This window comes from Lissotriton helveticus, chromosome 4_1 (genome assembly GCF_964261635.1).
Source record: "Lissotriton helveticus chromosome 4_1, aLisHel1.1, whole genome shotgun sequence".
NCBI classification, from domain to species: domain Eukaryota; kingdom Metazoa; phylum Chordata; class Amphibia; order Caudata; family Salamandridae; genus Lissotriton; species Lissotriton helveticus.
In genome coordinates, this window is record NC_136063.1 from 1,279,434,991 (window position 1) to 1,279,461,270 (window position 26,280).

The following is a 26,280-nucleotide window of genomic DNA, read 5'->3' on the forward strand; positions in this document are numbered from 1 at the left end:
CTAGAGCAATACAGGATGTGAGGTAACATCCAATGTCATTGGTTACTTTAAAAGTTTTGGAAAAATGTAAAAAAAGTGATCGTGAGCAAGGTGCCAGGAGCACTGAAACGCGTTGATCGTTTTGTTTGTTTCCATGCTGGAATAATTTAACAATAAATTTAATTGTGGAAAGGCAGCGCGTGTGCGCCCATTACTTTCGTTAAATCGGAGGAGTGAGAAATATATATATATATATATAAATATATATATATATATATATATGAAGGAAAAATGAAAAACAAGGAGAACTCGAACAGCACTCCCTTGATAAAGGGAAGTCGCACAATAGGTACCAACGGCACCAGTGTGAAGCATAGCAGGACACAACAGTGTCAAAAATAACGAAAAGCGACAATATCCCCCTTGACGGAGGCAGAATCGTGGCCCCCCCCCTTAGACAGGCGGGGACACTGACCAGTACACCCCCTCAAGGAAGGAGTGTGAAATACACTGACAAAGGACTGTCAGAAAAAGGATAGTTACAGTCCCATACAGACACTGTATAATGACAACGAGTATCCTGAATAAGAATACGTGCACTGTAACATATACAAAAGAAAGCAACAGTGTCTTTAGTTATGATTGGTAACTCACAACCAGTGAAACATCTGGAGCGGAACACAGAAACGTGGAATAAGAGTGACAGCCCTTACCACTGGGCCACAGTTAGTCAGAAACATCCAAAGAGACCAGGTGCGGAAGGACCTGAACCCCTGTGCGTAATAAGCAAAGGGACCAAAGTCCCTGCCAGGGAAGTGCATAAGGAAATAGTTTAGAAGGTAACATGCAGTAGAAGCGTAGCTGGTGGAAACTCCACTGCCCATAGGCAAAAAGCTTTCCCCACACCAAGAACTTAGAGTAGAACGCAGCAAAGACAGGGGCGGAAGGTACACCGCCGGCACCCTGCGACAGCGAATGTATCCTGTGTGTACGCACATAGAGTGTCTCCACAGAGACAGGAAAGTGCTACGGACCAACCGTAAACCATAACACAAAACCCCCAAGAGAGAACCTCACCAACCCTGCGGTTCTCACAAGAGGGGATGTCCTACAACAGCAGGAAGACTGTTGACAAAAGAGGAGTAGACGAAGACTCCACAGGAGCCGCTGGAACTTCCCGTGCCAGGAAGAGCTGCTACACAATAGCCAACCCAATAGCCAACCAGTACCCCACGTAGGCCATTGCACATCCCTATAAAAGCAAGGGACACCTCTTTGAGCCGAGCTCTTAGACAGAGGGCTAAAAAGAAATGAAGAAACAGCTGGCCAGCTGCAACAAAAGAAGGACAAGATGACGAAAAGCTGCACAGTCCACCTGAGTAATAACGTCTTGAACTCAGAGATGGAACACCAGAAAAAGCAGTGACAATACTGCAACTAAAAGCCAAAGTCCACAACAAGCACTACAAACCATGGAACTCATGGAAACCCAGACATGAGACGTTGAACTGCTGAGTCAGCATGTCTGTCGAACAGAGTGACCCCATCAAAGGGCATATCCCTAAGACACTCCTGGACGTTTGCAGGGAAACAGCCATCGCAGAGCCAGACATGGCGGCGTAGAACAGCAAACCTGGCCATAGCGCGACCCACCGAATCGGTGGTGTCCATGGCCGACCGAATGGAAAATTGCGCCATTTGTCAGCCATCATGAATCAATCGTTCCAGATCAGTTCCAGATCAGTCTGAGGATCCTCTGGAAGAGGGAAGGAGGTGCTCGACCAAGTCCCAAAGGACAGAAGTAGCCCATGCAAACACTCAAGATCTGTTCAGGGATGGGCAGAAGGCAGCGAGATTGAAGCTGCCTGAATCACCAGCCACTGAGCCCTAGGGTGGAGGGACAAACAGACAGGGTGTTCTGGAGCCGGGCGATGTTTATGTGCAATAGCCCGATTCATCGGGTCCCCCGAAGAGGGCCTCGCCCAAGCTCCTAGAAGACCGTCATACAAGGACTTGCCAAAGGGTAACAAGGGCTTCACTTCCACGGTGCCCTGGTGGAGTAAATCCAGCAAGGGATCAGAGGACAGAGAGGCTGAGGGTGGCTGCATTTGTAAAATGTCAATAGCTCTGCAAACCACCCTCGCAAAAGCCACACTAGCCACCGTGGCCATCCTGGGTGGCGACAGCAGGTCATCCGTCGGGGACGGCATGAGGCTACTTCTGCGACCAAAATCTGGGAGCTCTAGAGCCTGAAGACATCCAAGTCCATGCCAGTGCAAGAGGTCCCGCCCAGAAGGACAGCAAAACAACCCTGGGGGTTGCAAACCCATAGGGGGTAGTGAAACTTAGGGGCCTCCTCAGTTGGCCTCACCATCCACAACCCAATGAACAGCTGTGGGTGGCATCAATCGCCGTCAATGAACCCTGAAGGAGCCGTGTCTGACCAGCGTCGACACAACCTCCACTGAGGCAGAAACCTGCAAAGAGGAACGGAGCCGACTCAGAGTTGAGGACTGCACAGGGAGCCTCACAGGGCTGTGCGGAGACGAGGAAGGCTTGGACGTGTGAGAAGGACACCCCTCTGGGCTGTGTCCCGACGTTGCAGCGACTACTTAACCGGAGTCAGGGTGCTCGACTGGCGCAGAGGGCGAACCCGCCAGCTAAGCCCCAATCTGAGCCCCTACCGCCTCTATCGGGCCGAAGGCGCCCCAGGGAGAGAGGGTGGCCCAAAGATGGCTAATAAGGCCAGAGAATAGGCCTCCATATGGGCCAGAGTTGCCCCAGCTCCAGGAAATTGTAGGTAAGTGGGGTCGATTCCTGAGGGCCCGTGTCCGGCAGAGACTGGGAGCATCGGGCCCGCCGTTGCATGAGGCCGACGACCTTTGTGGCTTCTTTTTCTTGTGCTTACCTGCAGCAGGAGAGCAATGTCTGCTGGAATGACACGGCGACCTGTTCCGAACCGATCCCCCTTCACGAGATGGAGACCGGCAGCATTAGGGCTCTAAACGGGACATCGGAGCAGACAGCAACTTAATGCACCGTTCTTGCAGGGACTTCAGCTTTAGCCGGCAGCATTCGCCGCACTCCTTGGAGTCGTGGTGCTCTCCCAAGCACCACATACAGATTGCATGTGGATCCGTCGCTGACATCTGCCGCGTACAGGATTCACACGCTTTGAAGCCTGAAGGCATCACACACGGTTCCCGGATGCCAAAAGGCTTTGAGAAAGCATGAAAAACAAAAACATCCCAGAGGTAACCGCTTCTCAGGATCCGTGTTGGGATGCGGAAAAGAAGAAAACTGATGTTAGCACTCCGGGTAGGTCTTATATGGCTCCAATACCATCACTTCCGTGGACGACGTTTGGACCGAGCCGGGCAACGCCGCCCCCGGCATGCAGAGGTGCTGTTAGGGAAAATGTTTCTGGATCCAGTCTGACGCCTGGGGATATTATAAGTTAAGGAATGTGCGGCTAGATGTCTCTATCAGGTACCCGGGGTGGAGGCTGAAAGATCGGTATCATAGCCCGAATATCCCGGACTCGCTGTTCGGGAGGAAAGACCCTAAACTGCATTGTGCCCAGAACCGCTCCGATGAAGAGGAGCTTCTGAGAGGGAGTCAGGTGTGACTACGGCATGTTGATAGAGAACCCCAGTGAATGCAGGAGGTCAGCCGTAGTCTGGAGGTGGGAGACAACAGCCTGGGGCGAGCTAACCTTCAACAGCCAATCGTTGAGATAGGGGAAGACTTGAACCCCTGATCTGCGCAGATGAGCTGCAGCCACTGCCATCACTTTCGTGAACACCCGAGAGGCGCTGTTAATGCCAAAGGGGAGCATGGTAAACTGAAAGTGCTCGTAGCCTACCATGAACCGTAGGCAACGCCGGTGGGCCGGCAGGAGGGGAATGTGAAAGTAAGCGTCCTGCAAGTCCAATGCTACCATCCTGTCTCCAGTGTCGAGGGCAGACAGGACCTGAGCTAGTGTCAACATTTTGAACTTCTCCTTCCGGAAGAAGCGGTTGACGTCCCTGAGATCCAAGATAGGACACAGGCCTTTGCCCTTCTTGGGCACCAGAAAGTAGTGGGAATAACAACCTCGACCTACTTCTGGGACAATAACTCGCTAGTTGGCACCCTTGGCCAAGAGTGCAGCAACTTCCTGTTGGAGAACGGCCAGATGATCCTCCAATATGTGCTGGTACTGAGGTGGAATGGATGGAGGGGTAGTCTCGAAGGGGAGGGAGTAGCCCCTTCGGACCATTTGTAAAACCCACCTGTCTGATGTGATGGTGCACCAGTGGGGGAGGTGATGGCGAATACTGCTGCCCACTGGCAATTGGTCACCCTGAAAGGTCACACTAGGAGGGTTTGGAAGCTGCGGCAGAGGGGGCTGTAGTGGACCGGTCCGCCCGCTGGCCCCCAGGATCACAGCGGTGGTTCCCACATCCCCGGCTGCACAGGGGCTAAACAGCTTGCACTGGCCTGTGGCTCTGGTCGGGACTTGGCAGGGCACCCCTTCCGTAGCCACAAAAGGGGCGAAAAGCAGACTGGGCAGAGCGGGAGGTGGAGAGGCGAAATTACCTGGCCGTACCCCGAGAGTCCTTAAAGCGCTCCAAAGCGTTGTCTGCCTTGTCACTGAATAGGCGACGGCCATCAAAGGGCATATCTATAAGAGTGGATTTGACATCCTCTGAAAAGCCAGTCGACCTCGACCAGTCAAAGGGCTACCAATGTGGAAATCGTCTTGCCTAGTGAGTCAGGGGTATCCAGCCCACAGTGGATGGTAAACTTTTTTGCGTCTTTCCCTTCGGCAACTGCACGGAAGAGTATGGCCTGGGCCTCCTCCGGGCACTGAGGCAGCACTTGCGCCACTGTATCCCACACGGAGTGGGTATAATGGCCCAACAGACATGCAGTGTTTACGGACCGCAGTCCCAAACGGGAGGAAGAAAACATCTTCTTCCCAAAATGGTCCAACTTTTTGGATTCCCTATCAGGTGGTGTGTTAGGGAATGCGCCTTTGGAGGTAGAAGCTTGGACCACCAAGCTCTCAGGGGTGGAGTGTTGGGAGAAGAAAAGATTGGTCGCCCATACCCGGGCTGTGGTGTTGGGCAATCATCCTATCCACAGGAGCCCCAGTGTTGGGGCTGGACCAGGTGCCCAGAAGGATGTCAGTGAGGCCTTCATTAAACGGAAGCTGGGGCTCCGAAGAGCTCGCCGCCGGTTGAAGCACTTCGTTCAGGAGGTTTGTCCTGACTGCCACACTAGGTAGCTCGAGGTGGAGAGCCTCAGCCGCCCTATGCAACACCACGGCGTAAGGTGCTCCCTCCTCTGTAGCCACAGTAGGAGGAGACAACCAGCCAAGGTCTGGTGAGGTATCCAGACCACTGGCTTCCCCTACTTCCTCTCTCCAGTCCGGTTCATAGCCTAACTGGTCAGTTAGAGGGTCACCAGACCCCTCCCATTCATCCTCTCCCTCGTCTGCTGACAATCTGCTCTAAAAGAGCCAGGGTAGAACAAGGGCACAAAAGTACCCATTGACGCCGGTCCGGCTCAGTGTCTACATCGAGGTGTAGGCTGGGATCGGCTTACGTGGTGCTGGTGGTATCAGTGCTGGGGGAAGTGTCACATGGTTAACAGGCACTGATCTAGGCCTGGACCCAAGGGGGCCTTGCGGCGCCGGGGCCAAATCCGCCAGCATCGAAGGCCTAGGGTCCCCAGCCGAGTCTGCGAGGCCCAAAGGCTCGCCGGTAGAGTCGAACTGCCCAAAGATGGCATGCATCGCTTCGCAAAATTGACGAAGCTGGGCACGTATCGTTCCAGGTCCCGGGAAGGCCGGAGTCGACCCTTCAGGCTCCGCATGCGGAGCTGCGGGATGGGCACCACCCGCATCCCTCTTCGCGTCGGCCAACGGATCGGGAGAAGTTGAAGAGTGACGATGCTTCTTCGACTTCTTCTTGTACTTTGACTTACCTGACCCCGAGTGCAAAGACTTGGAAGATGAATGATGGTGGTGACTCCGCAACTGGTCACTCGACTTCTCATGTGACGGGGACCTCAAATGGCGCGGAGCCGACTGCCGGGCCTTGAGAAGCTTTCAGGATCGTTCCTGCAAAGACTTCGGATTCATGGTCCGGCAGTTGGAGACCTACTTGGGGACGTGGTCGCGCCCCAGGCAGAACAGGCACACGCGGGGCGGATCCATCATCGACATCAGTCGGTTACAGGAACCGCAAGCCTTGAAGCCAGGCATCCCTGATGTGCACCAGGAGTCGAAGACTCGAAAACGGTCTTGACAAAAGTCAGCAAAAAAAAGTCAGTCAAAAAGTGACTGGAGGTACCGCTCTCTCCAGATCTGCCCTGGCTGGCGTAAAAAAAGAAAGAACTGCCATCAGCATGCGAAGGTGGCGTCTAAGTAGCTACCGCAATGTTATCCCGGCGACGATGACGCCAACGACTAACGCAGAGCCGACCAACACCACCTTTTGATGCACAGGGGTACTGCTGACAAAAAACTTTCTGCATCCAGTCTGAAACCAGGGGGTAATTCTAAGGTAAGGAATCTATAACTAACTGTTTCTTTCAGATGACTGTAGTCTTAAAAGAAATAAGTGAGCCATACCAATACTGACTCATTGAGGGCAGTTTATTTGGACTATCTTTCAATAGTAATCTGACGTTCAGTATTGTTGAAACCTGCTGAGAAAGTGCATGGGCATTACCATGGACACAGGTGCTCAGGTGGTCCCCTCTGATGTATTAGAGGGTGGTTGCAAGTCAGATTGGAAATCACTCAAGTGTTTATTGCTTTCCAAATGGGCAGATAATTAGCAGATGACAACAGTTTTGAGTGCCTGTGCAACACATGGGAGCCAGGAGATGGGTCTCTTGTGATCGGTTTCTTTAGGTATGAGTGTGACAAAGCATGTTTGAGGGTCTTGGAAATGTTTTCACCAAACCCGAGGAACTGATAAGTCTGGTAGTGTTTGGTGTGAGTGCAAGGATGCCCAGGCTGATGACTTGCATGTTACCAAGGACCAAAGGAGAAGAGGATTTCTTGAATATGCCCATGATATTTTATGTGTCTGATTCAGAGCCCAGTGCTGCCCGAGAGAGCATCTGCACAGAGAAAGCTTGGAAGGTCCATGAAAGGTTGAGGGAGAGGGGCAGTTAAATTCAGGAGGCTGCAGAGTGCCAGAGTCAGAGGCTTGGCAGGTTGAATGGCTTGTGTCTGGTTGATTAAGAGACAGACACATTTATTGCAAAGACCGGGAAATGGGGAAAATGACCTAAGAGAGGGTTCATTGAAGACCTTTTCCCTATAGATCTGGAATAATTCCTTGGTGGGGGTTATGGTTTCAGTGATGCAGGCTTAGAAATGGTCTTTGTTTGCTCTGGTACAAGCAGCTTTGCAAGCTGTTGCATAAATAGACAGGTTGTGTGATCAGATAGTAGATTTTATTTGATTCCGCATCTTTTAATCACCCTACACAAATGTTTCAGGTGGTGGAGATGTGCACTAAACTACTTTTGGGACTTAGGGTGCCCTAATTATGGTTTAAGATTTGAGCCAGGGTACCTAGTGATAGGGTAAGTTTACATTCAAGGTTGATTCTATTGTAAACAGGAGTGTTTAGTGGGGGTAGGGAGTATTTGGAGTAGGAGTTGGGTAAACGTTTCAAGTCATACATTGTTCAGGTTGAAACTTTGGAAGAGTTGGCCCTCAAATACAGAATTTTTAGGCTTGCCATTTAGCTTGTTAGTGATGTACAATTTAACTAGGAAAGGGGCGGACCATTAGAGTTAAAGAATGTGAAGGAGATGGAGCTCCAATATTAGGGAGAAGAGTAGGTCCAGACTAAGACCAACATCATGGATTGGTTGATGACGAGTTGAGAGAAACCAAGGAGGGCCCCATCCAACAGTGCAGAGCCAAGAGAGCAGATTTATAAAACTGCACCCAAAAAGAAAAGGTCTACTGAGGATGGAATCACGGTTCCTCATTCACCATGAAATGTCCTCATTTGCTATCTGGTGTAGAGCACCAACAGGATCCATGAGGCTGTCAAGCCTAGCGGGTGTAGCCCTGCAAGGCTGGAATCAGTGACTTGGACAAAAACATATCCCAAATTCGGCTATCTTGAGAGTATAAGGAAAAGCCCTCATAGATATTCTGTTTAGCATTGCTCTTAAGAAGGTCATTCTCTGTGTGGGCAGAAGGTGGGAATTCTGGGTTTCATGGTTAAGCCCAGTTCGTTCATGTGGATCATGGTGCACTGAATTTGTTGGGCAACTAGTGAAGGGACCACGCACTTACCAGCCAGTTGCTCGAATATAGAAATATGTGAACCCACAGCCTCCTTAGTGAAGCCACCACTTCCTTTGTAAACACTTGAGGTACAGTCAGACGAAATTGTAGAGCAGAAAACTGATCATGTTAGGCCCAATGGTGAACCTCAGGTTGTGCCTGTTAGTGAGTAGGATTGGCAGATGAAAGTAGGATTCTTGGAGGTTCAGGGACAACAGCCAACCCCCCACATTGGGGGACCTGCTTATGGGACAATATTTAGTCCTTGCCCTGCCGAATTAACAGATTCAAAAGATGGAAGCCTTTGTCCTTCTTTGGGGACCAAGAAGTAAACAGAGTAAAGTCCTGCCTCCAAGTGACCACCTGCATGGCCCCTTTGTTCAGCATAGCAAGAACCTGGAGAGTACAGCCTTAGTTACAAAGGCTGTTGTTGATGCGACTGTTGCTCCCTTGAGAAGTCCCAAAGCTTCTTATAAAGTTGATGGAACTTTCAACAAGGAGGCCAGGCCCAGTGAGCGTGCAACTGTTTTTGAACACTGCAAAGAAGATTCTTCTCTTTAACTATAGAGCTGTTGGTCATGAAAGAGCAAATCTATTAAAGTCTCTCTGACATCTCCTGAGTAGCTTCTGGAGCACATTCGGGGCTGATGGTCAGGACAACAACCATGGTTGTAGGCCGAGCCACTGTAAAAGTGGAGTCAAAGCTGCGTGTACTGATTTGTTTGGAGGTGTCCAGGCATGCGTTGATCAGATGAAAAATACTTTTCTTGAGATCATGAACGTGGATAGTGGTATTTGTTGCTAGCTCCCACAAGGAATGATGATTGTGGCAAAGAATGCATTTAGCGTTCACAGTCCAAGAGGTAAATATGTAGAAGTTAAGTCTTTTTGGCCCCTGAAGTCGAGACTTTGGTCTGGAGGGGCTATAAGAAAGGTTTAGCTGTAGCGAAAGAGCCTTGACCCACTAGGCTGTCTGGAGAAATGTGCAACAGAAACATTGCATCCAGAGGTGCCAGTTTAAGTCATTGTGCATTTTGCTTGTGTACTGCGAGGCCTGAAAAGCATTTTTCCAAGGCAGGTAAAACTGACCCCAGGAGCTCTTCATTAAAAGGTAGCAGCTGCTCTGACACTGCCGAATGTGGCTGCAAGATTGCAGTTAAAATCTTGAAACTTTCCTCGTGGGTGCATTACGATAGTGGCAAGGCCTATACAGCATTCTGTCTCTACGGTGCAAACAAACTGCTACCTCTGAAGGAGGCCCGTGTGGATAAAGGGTATCCCTTTCTGAGGTAGTATTGTGCTCACTAGAAATTTGCAAGTTTAGGAAAAGGCCAATCAGTATTTTAAGAGGAGGTTATCAGCCGCAGAGTTATCATCCTTAATGCGGACATAGTCTTCATCAAGCATAGCTAGGCCAGGAGAGTCTAATCCGAAAACTTCCTCATCTTGAGCAAATCTCAGGGACCTATGGAGGTTCTCTGCTATGAATTAGTCATGAAAGCAAGCATAAACTGGTCTATTGCTTTCCGGATAATATCTATTGGCTCTGAATGTGAACCTGATGTTGAGTTTGAACCCAGGAAAATCCTAGGGACTGCGCCAAATGTTAGGCACATCAGAATGTTCTTTGGAAGAGGCCTCTGATGGCATGGAGTCAAGAGGAACTTGGGGTCAGAGCTGCTGTAATTGTCAAACCCTCTTGAAATGTCCTACTCTTGAACAGTGGCTAAAGGGGGGGGGGGGTTAACAGCCCATCTTAAATACATTCAACAAGGCCTCGACCGGTCTCCAGTTGGCATCAGGAACTTCGCCTTCAGTACCTTTAAAATCAGGACCAGTTCTAACGAGGAGGAAGAGACTGGCTTTAGATTAACAACATTGAATCTCCGAAAAGTACCTGCAGTGGGACCTTTTCCTTGAGGAAGAAGATGGCCTACCATTGCGGTGTTTTTTTCTATATATTTTTTATTTTATGACAAGCTCTCCCGGGAAATCATTCACTGTCAACAAACTTGCCAGATGGGGAATTGGACAACTTTGGCCAGTAATAACTCGGCTTCCGTTCTCTGATCTCTTTCCGATGCATAGAGAAGCAGGAGCCATAGGCAGATGGATTGTGGTCTAAGCCAAGACACCACATGCATACACCATGAAAATCCAGCAGAGATCTTTTTACAGCATCCAAAACAGTGTTTAAACCGTGAATCCTTAGGAGACATTTGACCTAAACACTTTCAAAAGCTGAGGAGTTTCTTCAGTGAAGTACTGAGGAACTTCGGGCCTACTCCAATGAGGCACGGAAAAACAGCGAATAGCTCCGGCACCTTATATGTCCCAGTTTCATTGAATCCTGAGGGGTAAAGACACATTGTGCCTCCTGGTGGTGCTGGAGAGCTATTGCTTAGCAGGGTCGGACTGGCCTGAAGTGCAATCAGGCAGAGCCGATAAGATGGTCTGATAGGTCAGTTTGTGGGCAGGTTTTTGGCTGTTCGTGGGCCTCTTTTATGTTCTTCTGGGCCAGATTTGACTGTTGACTTCCAAGATTATTACAACAAACATTGCGTGCATCACGCTAAAATCCATGCAGTTTTCCATACCCTGCAAATAACCCATATTCTTTGTGTCTTTACAAATTAAAAACTGCCACTTTGCAAAAAATGGGCCATTTTTAGATTTCTAATTCACTAATGGGGCCCACTTTTATTTTGGTGCCCATGCCTATTTTTTGTTCCAGTCAGATCCTGTTGCTTAGGGAAAAGTTTCCAGATTCAGTCTAGTGCCTAGAGGATGTTCCTATGGTGAGGAGTCCAGAGGAGGAAATAACCATCACAATTATGTATTTTTAACAGTTTCTATAAAGAACAAAAAATGATACAATATGAGTCATTATCTACCGGGTCATGGTTCAGGACCAAGCCAAGGTGAGATTCCAGGATGGTGAAAAAGGAATCACTGGTCCACACAAGCTCATGTAGGCCATTGGCTAGCCAATCACAATGCACATGTGTTAGCAAGTTTTTATTTAAATGAACTATTCACCGGATCGTGGCATTTGGAAATAATATTGATAGCTTCAACCATGGGCATCAGCACTGTACAGCTTTAAAATTACAACTGTCAGTTAAAGACACAGTAACATAACTTAACAGTAAGCTGGGTGGGTCATGTTATTGTCTTTTATTCTCAACGAGTTCTCATTGCCTGAGAATATATTCTCGGACAAACGAATGGAGTCTATGTAGAATCATTTTTTGGGGAAAAGAAAGTTGATTACAAATAGTGTATTTTTTTTTAAGGAAGTCCTATGTTCTGAAATGTATTTTCATCTTGTTGACCCTATTTAAACGTTCACTGCCACTTGGCACATAACTTGAGAAGGGTGTGTGTGTGGTGGTGGTGGAGGGGGGTTAGTTGCTCTGTGTGACCGAAATGTTTTTATTTGGAGTGCCAGAAACCATGTTAGATCTGTCAGTGATTTCACCTGTCTGTTGTGACAATATTATTTTTGTTCTATCCTACAGACATACAAGAAAACCTCTTCGAAACAAGACTTGAAGGGGACCGCTACTTTGACAGAAGTCAAAAATGGTTTCCACAAAGACTATGCAAGTAATGGCGTCGTCTACAAGAAAGAACAATAACAAATAGGGCAACGGAGGACTATATTTTGACCCGAGGAACCGTCCTATATAAAAATTAAGAAAAATAAAAAAGCCCAGATGAACTATAGTGATGTAGGGCTTAGTAGATCTGCCGACATTCTCTTTAAGCTTATTGATTAATCTGTGCCCAAATTGTATTAATATATCTTTCTTTAGGTTTTAACAATGGAATTGCACTAGCACATTCCATCAAAGGTTGACATCGGTATTATATCAATCCCAGGAAATCTTGATGCCACTTCAGTTCTGCGTTCACAGACGGTTCCCATGGAAACATCTTCCAGCACTGCGAGGGAGTGCACAGCATCCTTATCATCACCGTTGCACAAAAGAGGGCTAGACAAAGTTAATACTGCGAACTTACTATGCAAGCAGCAGATCGGTGTCCACCACTGCAGAATCAGTCACAGTTCTGTGTCGTCTCCCACATCATCACCCGTGCCGGAAGTTGGTACTTACTCCATACACATTTCTCATCCACCTTTTGTTAACCTTCTGCATTGCAGCTCCACTGGGAAGTATGTAATTTCTGTTTGCTGTCACATGAAGGAGTTACTCGCAAGGTGCTGCGAGGTGGCTTCTGAGCACAAGCAGGCGCTATACAACACATTATATAAATGACGAAGTGGGCTGTGGTACTACAGCAGAGCTTTACCACATTGCAACACAGTTACATAAAAACACATGATATCACGCATAAAGTCATTTTCTCTCATCTCCTGAAGCATAGAAAACACATCAGCTGAGGATTTTTAAGCATAGGCAAAAGGTAATTAGTGAATCAAATGAGATTAGATGAGAAGAAATAATGGTAAGGGATAGGGTCCAACATCTGTGCAAAAAAATAGGGAACGCATGCTGCTTTCAGCCTTTAAAACTTGATTCAAGTGTCTTTGGCGCATGGAATTTCAGTCTCCTCCAATTCACCATAGTCCATTCCTTCATATCTGCAATCTTTAATAATTGTGAGAATAGACTGATGACATTTCTGTCAGCAGGGACAGATTGGGTTGGAAAGAAAATTGTGATTGGTGCCAAGATTAATTATCTTGCTCTTAGTATAGAGACAGCTGAGTAATGGGGCCTATTCCATTAATAATAACATGGAGACATAACCACAGCAGCTGGATACCTATTCCCAATTGAGGTGTGAAATTTACCAAAGCCGCACTTGAATCTTCATTACTGTAAACCTAAAAACAAACACAATCTGGGTCTTTTGCCCCGATGTTGCATGTGTGCTTGTGACAATTGTGCGGTTGTGCACCATTTGTAGTCGCGCATCGTGGCAGTCACAGCAGTAAATTATTGATTGAATGCTTCAGCTTACTGGAAGTACTCTAATTGCACATCGATCCTAGATACGCTTCATTTAACCAAACATATATAATTATCCATTAATGTTCCAATCACATTGAACTGTACATTTGATTTTCGTAAGCCTTTTAGTAAGCACCGTAGATCATGGTGACTTATTCAGTGTGTTTGCACGAGTGGGAATTAACAGTGTTATTTTGCCGTACCAGACATGCTCATCCTTGCCCTCTTGTAAGCAAATTCTCTTTAGCTAGCTTAGTAACCAATTTATTTTGAAAAACGACCTCAGATGTATGAAAAACTGACCGGCCACATGGGAATTGAAAAATATTGATCTTTGGTTGGAACAAATTCAGTTGTGGAAGAACTCTGAACCACGCATTTGCAGCAAAGGCCTTTCAGGTGATATACAATTAATTTCAGAAGCAAGATCCCACCAGTTGTGCATCCGTAGAGAAACATCTTTTCTTATTGTGACCATCTAGTAACTTTCCTAAAGTAAACTGGAATGCTACTTAGTATTCTTTTTTGGTACAGTAAGATCTGAATTCGACATAACTGGTCTAAGTTTACCCATATCTTGTTAGTTGCTCCATTTTGCACAGTGGACGATTTAGTTCTATAATTTTCTGTAACTCGTTTTATTTTTCTGTTGACCGCAAACATCCCTCCATATGGTTCATCAAAACCAGGATGGGAAGGTATTTGTTCAAAGAAAGTCTTTGTCTTCTGAAAGATCAAAGATATTAACGCTTGAAGGATGAACATTCCCACAGGGATTTAGAGGCATGTGCTTGAAGGCACCAGTGCTAAGAGGACTCCATGCTGTCGCTCCCCGTGCCAATACATTAACAGATCAGTGTCACTTGCAATACCTCTGCCCAACTACAGCAGTCAGAGTGAGAGCACATCAATGTGGAATACACCAAGGTGAGTTCTAAGTTGTTTTATCAGCACATGGTTGGTGGTCCCAGGACAGTGGGCTTATGCATTCTTGAAGAGCCCATGGGTTTCATATCTAATACAAGGTATTTTTTCTGAACTTCAGAAAAAAATACTTCTGCCTACAAGAGGCAGGTCAGAACATATCTTCCAGAACACATAAATGAAATACCAGTATTTGTAAAGCACACAGCTACCTCCGAAGTGGTGTCCCGGCACTGGGGGCCCTCGGGAAGATCAAGCAAGCTATTGCCCAGAGTCACATGGTGCTGGGCTAACCGGCCGCCGTCACCGGGGATCGAACCGTGAACCTCATAGTCCAGAGTCAGGCACCCTGGCCACTGCGCCACACCTCTTCCATATCATCCTGGAATTTCTGCTTCCCCAAGACATTTCTGTTGAAGGTGACAGCTAGCAATGACTGCAATTTTAGGGTGTTGCCCCTCCCCCCCCACTTTGTTCCACCGCGTACGATAACTTTATACTATAGATTTAATAAATGCCCTACCCAGCAGTGCTCTTTCGGTTGCGCATCGGGTGTCTTTGAGGGCAGGGCTGTTCCTTCTGATTGGCAGCAGGGACGTGTAATGTCCTAAATTGAAGTGTGCATGTTGGATTGGGTGGCTGTCTTGCAATGACCAGTTCGATGTGCACCTGATGTCTCTCCAACCTGTGCTGTATTAGGGAGCCAGGTTGTAACAAACTTAGTGCCCTGGTCTCCTAATGAGCCCTCGGTTCACCTGCCCCAACCAATGCGGGTTCAGCTCTCATGCTGTCTACTATTATAAACAGGATAAGAGCAATGTCTGGACTAGTTTGGTTAGTTGGATTCAGGCTTTCTATGGGACCCTACACATGAAGCATCATAGGGGTGGGAGGAAAAGAAAATGGCCAATTAATGTGGGCCTGATTTAGGTCTTTGCAGACGGGTTACTCCGTCACAATGGTGATGGATATCTTGTCCACCGAAATATACATCCCATAATATCCTATGGGATATATATTTTGGCGACAGGATATCCATCACCAATGTGACCAAGTAACCTATTCACCAAGCTCTATATCAGGCACTCTGTCTTTATTTTGAAGCCACATAGTGATTGGCCATGTTTCTGTGACAGTCTGTGCCGGTAATCACCTTCTCATTCAGAGAGCATTGTGTTGGAAGGTATACTGTGGAGATGAGCCGTCTACGGTCACAAAGCATATGTATGAAAAGAGGCATATGTGAGCTCTCAGTGCTGCGATGATGTATTCTGATCCGGTGTGGGTCGCTGAGTTGAGCGCTTACTTTTTAAATATGTATTCATCTGCATGTTATACAAGCGAATCCTGGTGAGGTTGATTTAGCCTTCAATGCATCGGAGAATTGTATTGTGAAGTGTCATTGGGTAATGTTTACTTACAATGGTAAGAAAGTGTACAACCGCGCCATATGCACTTCAATAAAAGTGTGAAGGTATTTTTGACACTTAATGGCTTATGCCGGACAGGGTACCCTTTTGTATGTGGCTGAAAAATGAAGTTGGAGATTCTGAACATTCAGAGCCTACATCCCACTTGTTCTAGCGCACTATTAGTGTTAAAATATTATTGTGTGGACAGTTTCCGTGGGAGAGCCCCGCTAAACCACGTATTGCAGTCACACTCACAAGGCTTGCAGACTCGTCCATCAGACTCATCAACAGCCTTTAAGCCTCTGACATGCGTCGAAATAGATGTGGTACAAATGAGGGTTTCCACGCTATTTATAGTGGTTAAGGATATTTTACACCTCATGCAAGTACCACAGAGGGTGGAGATCTAACATATCCGATAAACCCCAAGTGCCCTACTGGTCGCAAACCTATTTGAAATGTTGTATCTCAGAAACTAGAGAATTTATGTTAGAAAATGGGTCTGCAAAATCATTGCTCCATTTCCCCCAACATGGCGAGCCATCAGGCATTGGCAACCTCACATTACATGTTTTTTTACTTTAACTTGCCTAATAAAAATGCAAAACTTGAACCTAGAAATGCAGAAAACTGGCTGTGTTGAGTCCTCCAGCTAATTTTGTTATCAAGACCAAATGTGCAAACCATTCACAAGTGACATTACTGTATCAGCTAAATCCACCAATAAGACAAATAGTTGGCATGGCTGCTGAATGAAAAGGAAAAAGTTACACGTCTTTTAAAAGCACCAAATGTATTTGACGACATTAATAAATTGACTAGTTGTATTAAAACCGTGGCAGCGAAACCAAAGTATATCAGATCTAGTCGTAGGATGCTCTGAAACATGGGAAACAGTCTTTGCAACGTGATTTTTACATCACAGAGCCTTTACCACGCATTTGTTACCCCGCATTTGTTTAGCACATATAGGCCTTTACCAGACATTTAAGTATGGAAGTATGGGGGGGTGAGATATATATATATATATTGAAACTTGTAATATGTGGTAATGGCATGCGAGGTAAAGGCATACGTTCTAAACAAATGCGTTTTAAAGGCATGCAACGTTTTCAATAGCTGTACCGTCAAACAACCCTAAAACATCGGTCTTTCATTTTCAACATAGCAACATCTACTTTGAATCCTTTTCAGTTTTTCTAAATCTGTTCATGTAGTACAACAAAAGATAAAATGCACACATTTCAACATATATCCAATGTCATAAAAGTGAAGTCCAGCTCGAATGTTCAGTATCAGATAGAAAGCTATTCTTGGGAGTGACTTTTCCCAACTTGCTTGCTCATCCCAATTGGCAAGCCTCATTTTTTCTACATAGGAAGTAGTAATAGGCTATAGCACAGTCCGTATATTTCCTACTAGAGTATTACATCATTAATCAGTGGGGATGCAGATCATTTCACCAGTAGCAGAAAGTGATGGAAATGCATCAGTCATCGGTTCTACTGGGACTATTCGGCTTATACTCTTGCGTCAGCATTAGCGGCTTTCTCCCCATACCTATACTGTTAGAGAAAGGGAGGGACTGCACAAGACATTGTTCTGTTGCACACTGAGCAGTAGTCTAGGCAAACTGTTATGTTAGGGGCTGTCAGATCTTCAGGAGACATCAAGCAACTTCTAGTGGGCTTCCATATCTCTGGGTTGTAGAAGTGAAGTCAGGTGTAGCCATGGTGTCTTGGAACAGCAAAGTAGACCCATATTTGAGTTTAACTATTCAACAGATGTGGTGATGACGTTTGAGCAGATGCTTCTCACCACAGTTACTACTACTTCTTTACCATTGGTGCAGCATTCCGCACATTTTTTGCTCCTCTGTTCCATAACAGACCAATTCCACCATTCGCCACCCCAACTCTGCCTCCAAAGGCATCCGATGGCATGATGTCCTATTTCACCTCACTTGTGCACTAAATAGGAATCTCAGAGTTTTGTATAGACATTTATCCATTGCGAACTGTGGAGAGTCTCAGACTTCACCTCTTGATGTTTTAGCCCAACCACCCATTTTGATCATTGGAAACTATTTTGCATTTGGTAGGTCCTCTCTAGTAATGCCACCACGAAGCTAAGATGATGACGTGCTGTCTAGAGTCATCCCCGGGTCTTCATTAATTCTCAACTATTTGTATAACATTTCCTACCATCATTGCACGCCTTTAGACTTCCTTACAATTCCACTAAGATCATCCCTGTCTGGTTACCTCTAGAGCACGGGACCCTGAAAGTGCACCTATACCTCTGGTAAATGTTTCTATGCAACAAAAGTGTGTAAATGTACAGGGAGCAGAATGGAACAAAGCGTGAAATGTGACCACCTCCCTTTAGTGACATGGTTTCAAAGTGGGCGATGAGATTGGCTGTGTTCTATGCATGAACTTAAGATGTGAACTAGCTGAAAGCCCATGTCTGAGCTGCGGAAAAAGCAAAAAGACTACGCCTAACCCTGCAACCAGAAAGTTGCACGCCCTGTACACTAAACATAGTAGAAAATGTCCATTGTGTACATTTCTGCGAAACCACGCACGGTAGGATTCCCATAATATGGGGGTGGTTTCCTTTGGTGAAGCCTGGTTAAAAATTGCCTTACTATCATGTATTGAAGGGCTCCAACACAGAACAACTTGCAGATTTCAAACCTCTTAATTGGTTCGGGTGCGCATTAAGCAAGCGCACCTGCAACTCCATTACACTGAAGTTATGACAGACGCAAAATGTGTTGACTTTTTAAACTGATTTTCCTGTAACATTTAACAATGTAAATAAAAAATTGGAAATCCGTCTTTTTTCTTCTTTAAAGGCCAAGGCATCGGTACTTGCGTCAGCCATTAATGCATGCTTTTTGGCATGTGGTGTTTTTTTAATTTATGAGGGATTGTTTGCCCAGCTACTCTACTGCAACGAAATGTCAGACATTACTGTATAGAATCTGGCATTTTACGGGCAATAATGAGGCTTGGAGATAGAAGACGCCATCCATCGCACTGGCACCTCCCACATTACAGTGGGACACCATAATCAATTGCAGTCCGTGCTGATGACGCTACCAATGGTACAGTATCTCAGATTACCTTTGATGATGTGGCCCTATGAACAAGTGATGGGGCACATTTATAATTTGCAGCTGTACATACATAGTCAAGAACAACGTATGGTCTATATGTCCAGAGCCAATATCCATTAGCACCCGCGCCACTGTGTGCACATAGTTGTACATCCAGGTCCAATCACACACAACATTGGAAATATTGTTATTTTTAACACCAGAATCCATTCTGCGGATTTGTGATCATGTCCCTTTAATTAGTAAAATGTTATACGTTCTTATGGGCTACCTATTATAAGTTGAAAAAGCGTTCCTTATGTTAATCAGTGTTGTTTATTGTATGTTTTTTTAATACATTTAAGACTTCAAATAGTCGCTGCTTCTATATGTATAGTTTGGAGCTTTGGTACGACCCAACTGAAGGCCTGAGTCTATTGACAATCAACTTCAGAGGCATGCTTGTGCATACAACAAAAAGTCAATTCGGAAATACTGTGTGAAAAATAAGTCACGGAGGAATTATTATTATGATCACAGATGGATACACCTTAAATCTGAGCAAGTCTTTACAGCTCTCAAGGCTGCAAAAAGTAAACGCCTGCAAAATAGGCACTAAAGGGTGCAGTTGCTTAACACACTTGTAGGGTCCATTATTTCACACACTGAGATCAGTTGAGATGAGAAACCATTGTAAACATACAAGAGGCCCACTTGTGTCCAAGAAGTAGTAGAACAGACTCCATTCTGCCTTTGGCGGGATGCTATAGTTAAGGTGACTGATTCCCACAACACGGTGCAGGATACAGTTGATGGTGACGGATTCCCACAACAAGGTGCAGGATGCTGTGATGAAGGACTACGACCCTTGGCTTTCATGCTAATATCACTGACTATCGGTGACCAATAAAGTTAGCTGCCTTCTTTAACCGACTTTTCATCAAGAGATCTATGGTGAACCCCATGCACATGGTGCGCGGGAATTGCATCACATAGAGTTCAAGTGGATTCATCTCTTTTCAATTTCTTTTTGTGAAACAATGTATTTCTAATTTTCTGACGTAATCGTGCCTTAAGGTCCATGCAGTAATTTGGCTTCATTCATTGGAGAAAGGCCCTCCAAGAAAGGTTATCCGGGTCTTTAAAATTAGGTTTCATCAACTAAAGCAATTATATCTCCCCAGGAATCTTTATGTTTCATTAGGAACATGGATTAACAGTAGCAAACCCTGACAATTGATTAAGAGATGCTTCATCCTCATGTACTCGCGTTGTCCTACACACTTTAACTCATACTGTATCATTAAATGGACCACTGCCTTCGGAGAGTCTATTTCGTCGCATTAGGCTTTCTGGCATAATGCTGGTATACTATTTGATAGGTGTCAGTAGCATGTTCCATTACTCTGAGTATTACCCCAGTAAGTGCTGTGATTTCCACATGATTGCAAAGTATTCACAAAGCCAGTATCTGGAAGTGAACCTTGACCTCGCCCTTATAAAAATAATGAATAAATTATGGTAGTTTTCGGACCCTTGTGGGGAGATTATCAACCGTGGAATGTTCCCTGAAATCACAGAATTTTAGTAAAAAAAATCATATCTGGAAATCATTTGAGGTTTTTGGCACCAACAACCGGCTCTGTGCCTTTTATGGGTGCAGCTCAAGGCCACTTGCAAAAGTTCACACCTGGAGCCAACAGAGATCCCTCAATTTAGAAATGATCATTAGCAGTATTGGGAGCCTGTATGGTTACTTGATTATTACTGAATATTAATTAGATAGTACTACCTAAACATGTTTCCTGTGCATGTCTGCTCTTCATTTAAATTGCAAGTGATATTTTATTTTGAGATTTTGTGTCATTAAATCACACGAGTCTCAGTGTGCGAAGGAACACAAACAAGGTCTTGTAAAGAACAGGAAAACTAAGACTGAAGTAAGTCCTGAGGAAAATGTTGATGAATGGTCTAATCAGCGCAATCAGTTATGTCTTGAACCCTGAGGTGGATGGTAGAAAGTCATTTTGAATAACGGAACCGAATTTTAATATCAATTTTTTTGCCTGACTGGAGTACAATCTCTTTGACAGACACGGCCATATATGGCCACATATCCATAGTTCTAACCAGTGTGGGGTTATATTCTGAATGGCATAAAGCTATCCAAGCAGAAAATTGATAGGGGTTACCATAATTCGGGCGATAAGAAATGCTAAGATGCATACTGGACTAAAAATCTTCACCAAAGAAAAGGTGTTTTTCTTCTGAACAGGATATGCAGAAGGAAAAGACGTCCCAAAACTTCAAGCTTACTTGTTTTTTCGAATTGGCTATCACTCTATTTAATTTGAAATACTACAAATGATAATCCTCTGGTTTGCTTCAGGAGCTGTGTATAGGAAATAAGGGAGTATTGAATCAGAGATAGATGTGTATATGTCAATTAAGGGGGCACAGCAGGCGGTTGGCATGTTAAACAGCAGCACCATAACGGAGGTAGTCAAGAGATCAGACACTGACAGTTCACTTTTCACAACTAGGTGGGAAAAGGCAGGTCTTTCTGGGGGTTGTGGTCTTTAGGGCCTAGCGTCAAAGTGTGGATGCTGAGGTTGCGTGAGTCCCCTTCTTGATTGCCTGTGGAAAGAATGAATCCTCCAATTAGCCAATGTGCAAACCTGCACTGAGTAATACATGTGAAAGGTGTCAAGTATCTCCTCAATAGTGAACCAGTAGGAAGAAACCCACACAAATGGTAAAAAATAAAACAGTACTGGAAATCTTGTTGCTCTCGACTGAAGATTAGCTTAACATTAATGCTGCAGCAATACTGAAGTTATTAAATAGGCACCAAACTCCCCCATATATCACAGCAGATGAAACAGCCAAATTACAATACCCAGAAGAACATCCAGTAGACGTCCCAACTGCTAAAAGCAAAAATCATGAACACAAAATAGCAAGGAAGTGATGAATGCAAGGAAAAATAAGGGAACAATTTGTAACAACATATCTATCACTAGGAAATGCCTTGTTCTATACGATTCAACCAGGAACTTGCATCACAGGAAAAGATAAATCTTTCATCTTAGCCTTAAAATGTCATTGTTTGGACAGACCACCTTCCTGGAAAGGGCAGTTTAGAAGCTTGTATATGCCCCTTTCCTGAAACTCATGGCTTCGGTTTGGCACATGAAAAATCAGCCTTTTTGACACCTATGCCCAGCACTGAATTCCACAGCCCTCTGGTTGCCATTTATGTCCGAAGCTTTACACACCTCACATAACACTCTTCCAGGAGTCAGAGGCGCCACTGCAGACTAGTCAGCAAGGAGGTGACTCAATTAGGGCCACCAGGTTCACTCGCGACCACCTCTCAGCCTTCCTCACAAGTGAAGAGTCGGTCAGACAGTAGAGAATACAAACCAAAGGTATTTATTGAAAAAAATAATATAGCAGCTGCTTTTGCTGAGGCAGACATACGAGTGAGACAGAAATTAGTTTCGAACACGGTTAAAAATTGCGGCTCAACTTATAATGGTGCCACGAATGCTAACTTTACATAGAGCAATACACTAGCAAAATGAATGCATAACTTTTACATTTCAACAGACCCTCCTTTTAGAATGAGCTAACCATTGGAAGTTGAGAGAAAAGAGTGTATCATAGCATGTATACAACACATAATCTTCAAAATTCAGAGCACTCCATGTATTCAGCATCAAGGGAAGATGTGTCTTCAAATACAGTCTCCTTTATCTGCATAAAACTATCTGCTGTGTCATAATCACAGCATTAATATCATGGATGGGTGCCTTCTGCTTTGCGGTAATGAGTGTAATACAATAAGTGCAACAAGCCAGGAGACACTGTATACAGAGGCAACAGGTGAGGAAAATACCAGCGACTACCGCTAGGAAAGCACGGATCTTCCAACCCCAGGACGTGAATATACACCAGAACCATCCAGAGTGGTTCCAGGTACCATTCTTTTGGTGTATGTTGGATGAAAGCCTTTGCAACTTCTGTATGGCGGCATATAAATGGGGGGCGTGGTCTGGGATGTGTACACAACAGCTTCTTCCTATGACGTGACAGGCCCCTCACCGGTCAGCAAGGATGACCTCTAACACCATCCAGTTTTGTAAAGCAACACGCCTCGTAGCCCGGAGCTCAGCAGTGGTATTCGACAGAATCCCTGATGTCGTATCAATGACCCCTTCTACAACTCTTGTGAGTCGACGAATATTAAGGCTGTTGGACATGGGGCCTCAAAAGGATATGATACCTTTCATGGCATCCGTGAACTGTTGCAAAGTGGTATCTGTCTGATTTGTATCTTCTGTATTAATAACCCTTCTAACTCGGAGCAGGTATGCACTCCTACGCTGCAATAGGTGGTGCTTATGGTATTTGGAAGGTGCTATATACACTGGGGGAAGAAGGAAAGAGAAATAGTATATACCTGACTACCCCATAGGAAGCCAAACATAACCTTGGGATCCACAAACAAAATAGACATTATATGGTGGGAGCAAAAGCAGCCTACTAATTGTGCTCAACATAAATGTGTAATTGCAATTACTCTCTCCCACTTTCACCTTCCCTATTCCCCGAATACAGAAACCAGCTGTTGTGTTGACTACTGGCATCGCTTTATCCTTTGTAATATTGTTAGTGTTTAGAAAGATCGGAAATATTCAGTAGCATTGAACCCCTGGAAATCTAACATTTCATTTCAAAGCCATGTTGCATTCTTTACCTGCTCATATACATTCATGCAATCGGTTGGTGGCAATGTACAAGGGGTCCCTTGTTCCCCCAACCCCGCTGTAGTAAACAGTTAATGGAAATGTATATATTCTGTCACAGTGCGAGTCAGCAGATGTCATATTTATAGCAGAGAATCGAAAGTGATAATGCACCATAGTAAACAGTTCAAACCACCCCTCGCAAATTCCGAGATAGGATAATGGCATCAATAATAAAATATCACCCTTATGTGTAACTGAGGGGAGCAATCCACAGATCCAGCAATTAGTAGCATTGGATGTATCATGGGCCTGATGCAACATTTGTAAACATACATTGTCTGTATAAGTTTTTTTAATGTTCTTGTTTGTGAGGGGCCAAAGTAATAAACATGTGTCGAGGGGGGACGGGTGTTGTCCCAATCAAAGAACATGTGGGAAACCTTTCCTCCAAAAACCAAGATATCTTCAACACAAATATCAATATAATTGCAATTATGGACGTGAAAACTATTTTACTTTTCGTGCACCAACCCCACTCTGGGTGCAGAGGTGCAAATGGCTGGTCTTCCTCAGTAATGGGCCGACCAAATGGATACATAGTGGAACCAGAGGGGAAAAAAGGAATGCAATAAGACTAATGGCAAAGGCAGTAGTTCCCAGTGTCTGTTAGAGCTTCACTGGTAGACTCCTATGCTTCACCAACGTTGGCGCTCTTGAGCACCGGTGGTGGAGCTGTATGATCCTAGCTCTTGAAGAAAATCTCACGTTGTCCAGGATACCGTACCCCCCTCCAGGGAAACACGTTCAATCTACCCTGTCCAATGTCCAAACAATGCACCAATTTTGTCTCTCAATTATCTACCGTTGGTACCATAGACAAGGTACACCCTGACTTGCGCAGTCCGTCCCTACTATTCTGACTTCTCATTTGGTGCACTGTTCCTCCGTCGGTGGTGCAAATTGTACCTACCTACTCCAGGCACAGAGGGGTCAGGAAAAAGGGGTCCAGGCACAGAGGGGCCAGTAGAAAGGGGATCTTGGATTGCCTTAATCTCTAAGGGCACTGCTGCATTTAGCACTTCATCCTTCTCAGTCTCAGTTTGTGTCTACGTAAGCCTGGCATCTGAAAATGGGTTAAAACACGGGACTTGTTCCCACTCAGAGTCCCCTATTCCCTTGCTGAACCACTGGTCATAGGGCAAGGGAAGAGGCACTCTGCGGCAATGCTGACAATTAATCCAGTTATTTCGTCCGGTGACTTTGATGGCAGTGCATGTTGCAAGGAGCACCTGGACCAGCCCCTTCCACCTTGGCTTCAGACTCTTCTTTCTCTGGAAATTGCGGACTAACACATAATCGACAGGCCAATTGTCATGGCCTGGCCCCTTGGGTACTGGTGGAAGGGATTCTTTGATCTGTTGGTGAATAGAACACCAACTTTTAGTTAACTCATAGAAATAGTCCACCAATAGAGGATATTCGATTTCTGGAAAACAACGAGGTCACAAGATGCCCCAAACATTTGCCGGGCACCCTAACACGGCCTCATAGGTTGAGAGTCCTTTTCTAGAATGGGCTGTCATTCTTGTGGGCAAAAGGGCTAATGGTAAAGCATCTGGCCACTGCAACCCTGTGCTCTCCTGAATCTTTGCTAATTTCAGTTTGAGAGTACCATTGTACTTCTCAACCAAACTCGCAGACTGGGGGTTATTAGCAGCATGAAATTTTTGTCTGATATATAGCCCCTCACAAAGTAACTGGATAACTTTCGCATTGAAGTGACTTCCGTTATCACTCCAAATCAAACAGGGCAAGCCGAAGGAAGGAAAGAACTCCTTCAGGATTACTTTTGCAGTCAGTATGGCTGTATTTTTTTGGGTGGGTAAGCCTCAACCCATTTAATGAATGCACTAACACATAGTGTTAATTATTGACTTGGTCCATTTCTATAAATTCAATCTGAAGGACCTCAAAAGAGAAAGTGGGAAATGCAAAATTAACAGGAGGTGTAGGTACACCTTCTTCTGGATTGTGCATCATACACACCATAACATTTTTAACCTAATGAGCGTCTGTCTTCGGGATGGTATAATTTTGCCATACAGGGTCTAACAACTTACAAATACCTCTAGCACTGATATGAGCTGGCCCGTGCACCATGGTGACTAGAGAGAGGACATATGCATCTGGTAGCATCCATCTCGGTTTCCCTGACTTATCAGTCCAACACCCATCCTCATCCAAACATGCTGTGCTTTCCTGCCATATTACTAATTCCTCAATAGTTGCCTCACTTTGTATCTCCTTGACATTTTCTAGTGTATTTTCAAACATGGAGACCTTGGGCACCCACCTAGCGGGACCTGCTACAAACATCATTTTCATCTTTGTTCGGTCAGTCTTCTTAACTGTCTGGTCTGCATAGGCGTTCCCCTTACCTACATTATCAGTGATGTTCTTGTGTGCGCTGCACTTCACTATCGCTAATTTCTTGGGAAGTGCCAAAGCCGACAAGATCCTATATATAAGGAGGCCATGCTCGATCTTCATCCCATGGGAAGTGAGAAACCCCTCTCTGCCCAGAGCTGTCCAAAATGATGGGCGACTGCGAAGGCATACTGACTGTCAGTATAGATATTGACAGCCAGTCCCTCACTCAACTCACAGGCTCGAATAAAGGCAACGAGCTCTGCAGCTTGAGCCGACCGATAGGGAACTCGTGACATCTCAACTACCGTGTGCAGTGTCGTGATTCATATGCAGCTGTTGTAGTGCCATCTGTTAACTTAAAGTAAGAGCCATCGACATAGTTCCCCTT

General features: G+C 45.3%; 1 protein-coding gene across 1 annotated transcript in view; it reads left to right on the forward strand.

The window, feature by feature from the left end:
• Positions 1-18,446, forward strand: part of ELOVL2 (ELOVL fatty acid elongase 2) — a 436,749-nt gene extending 418,303 nt beyond the window's left edge. The window contains exon 8 of the mRNA XM_078687845.1: positions 11,809-18,446. Within this exon, the coding sequence (XP_078543971.1) occupies positions 11,809-11,928 (120 nt within the window). The 3' untranslated portion in view covers positions 11,929-18,446. The remainder of the gene's footprint in view (positions 1-11,808) is intronic.
• The last annotated feature ends 7,834 nt before the right edge of the window (positions 18,447-26,280 follow it).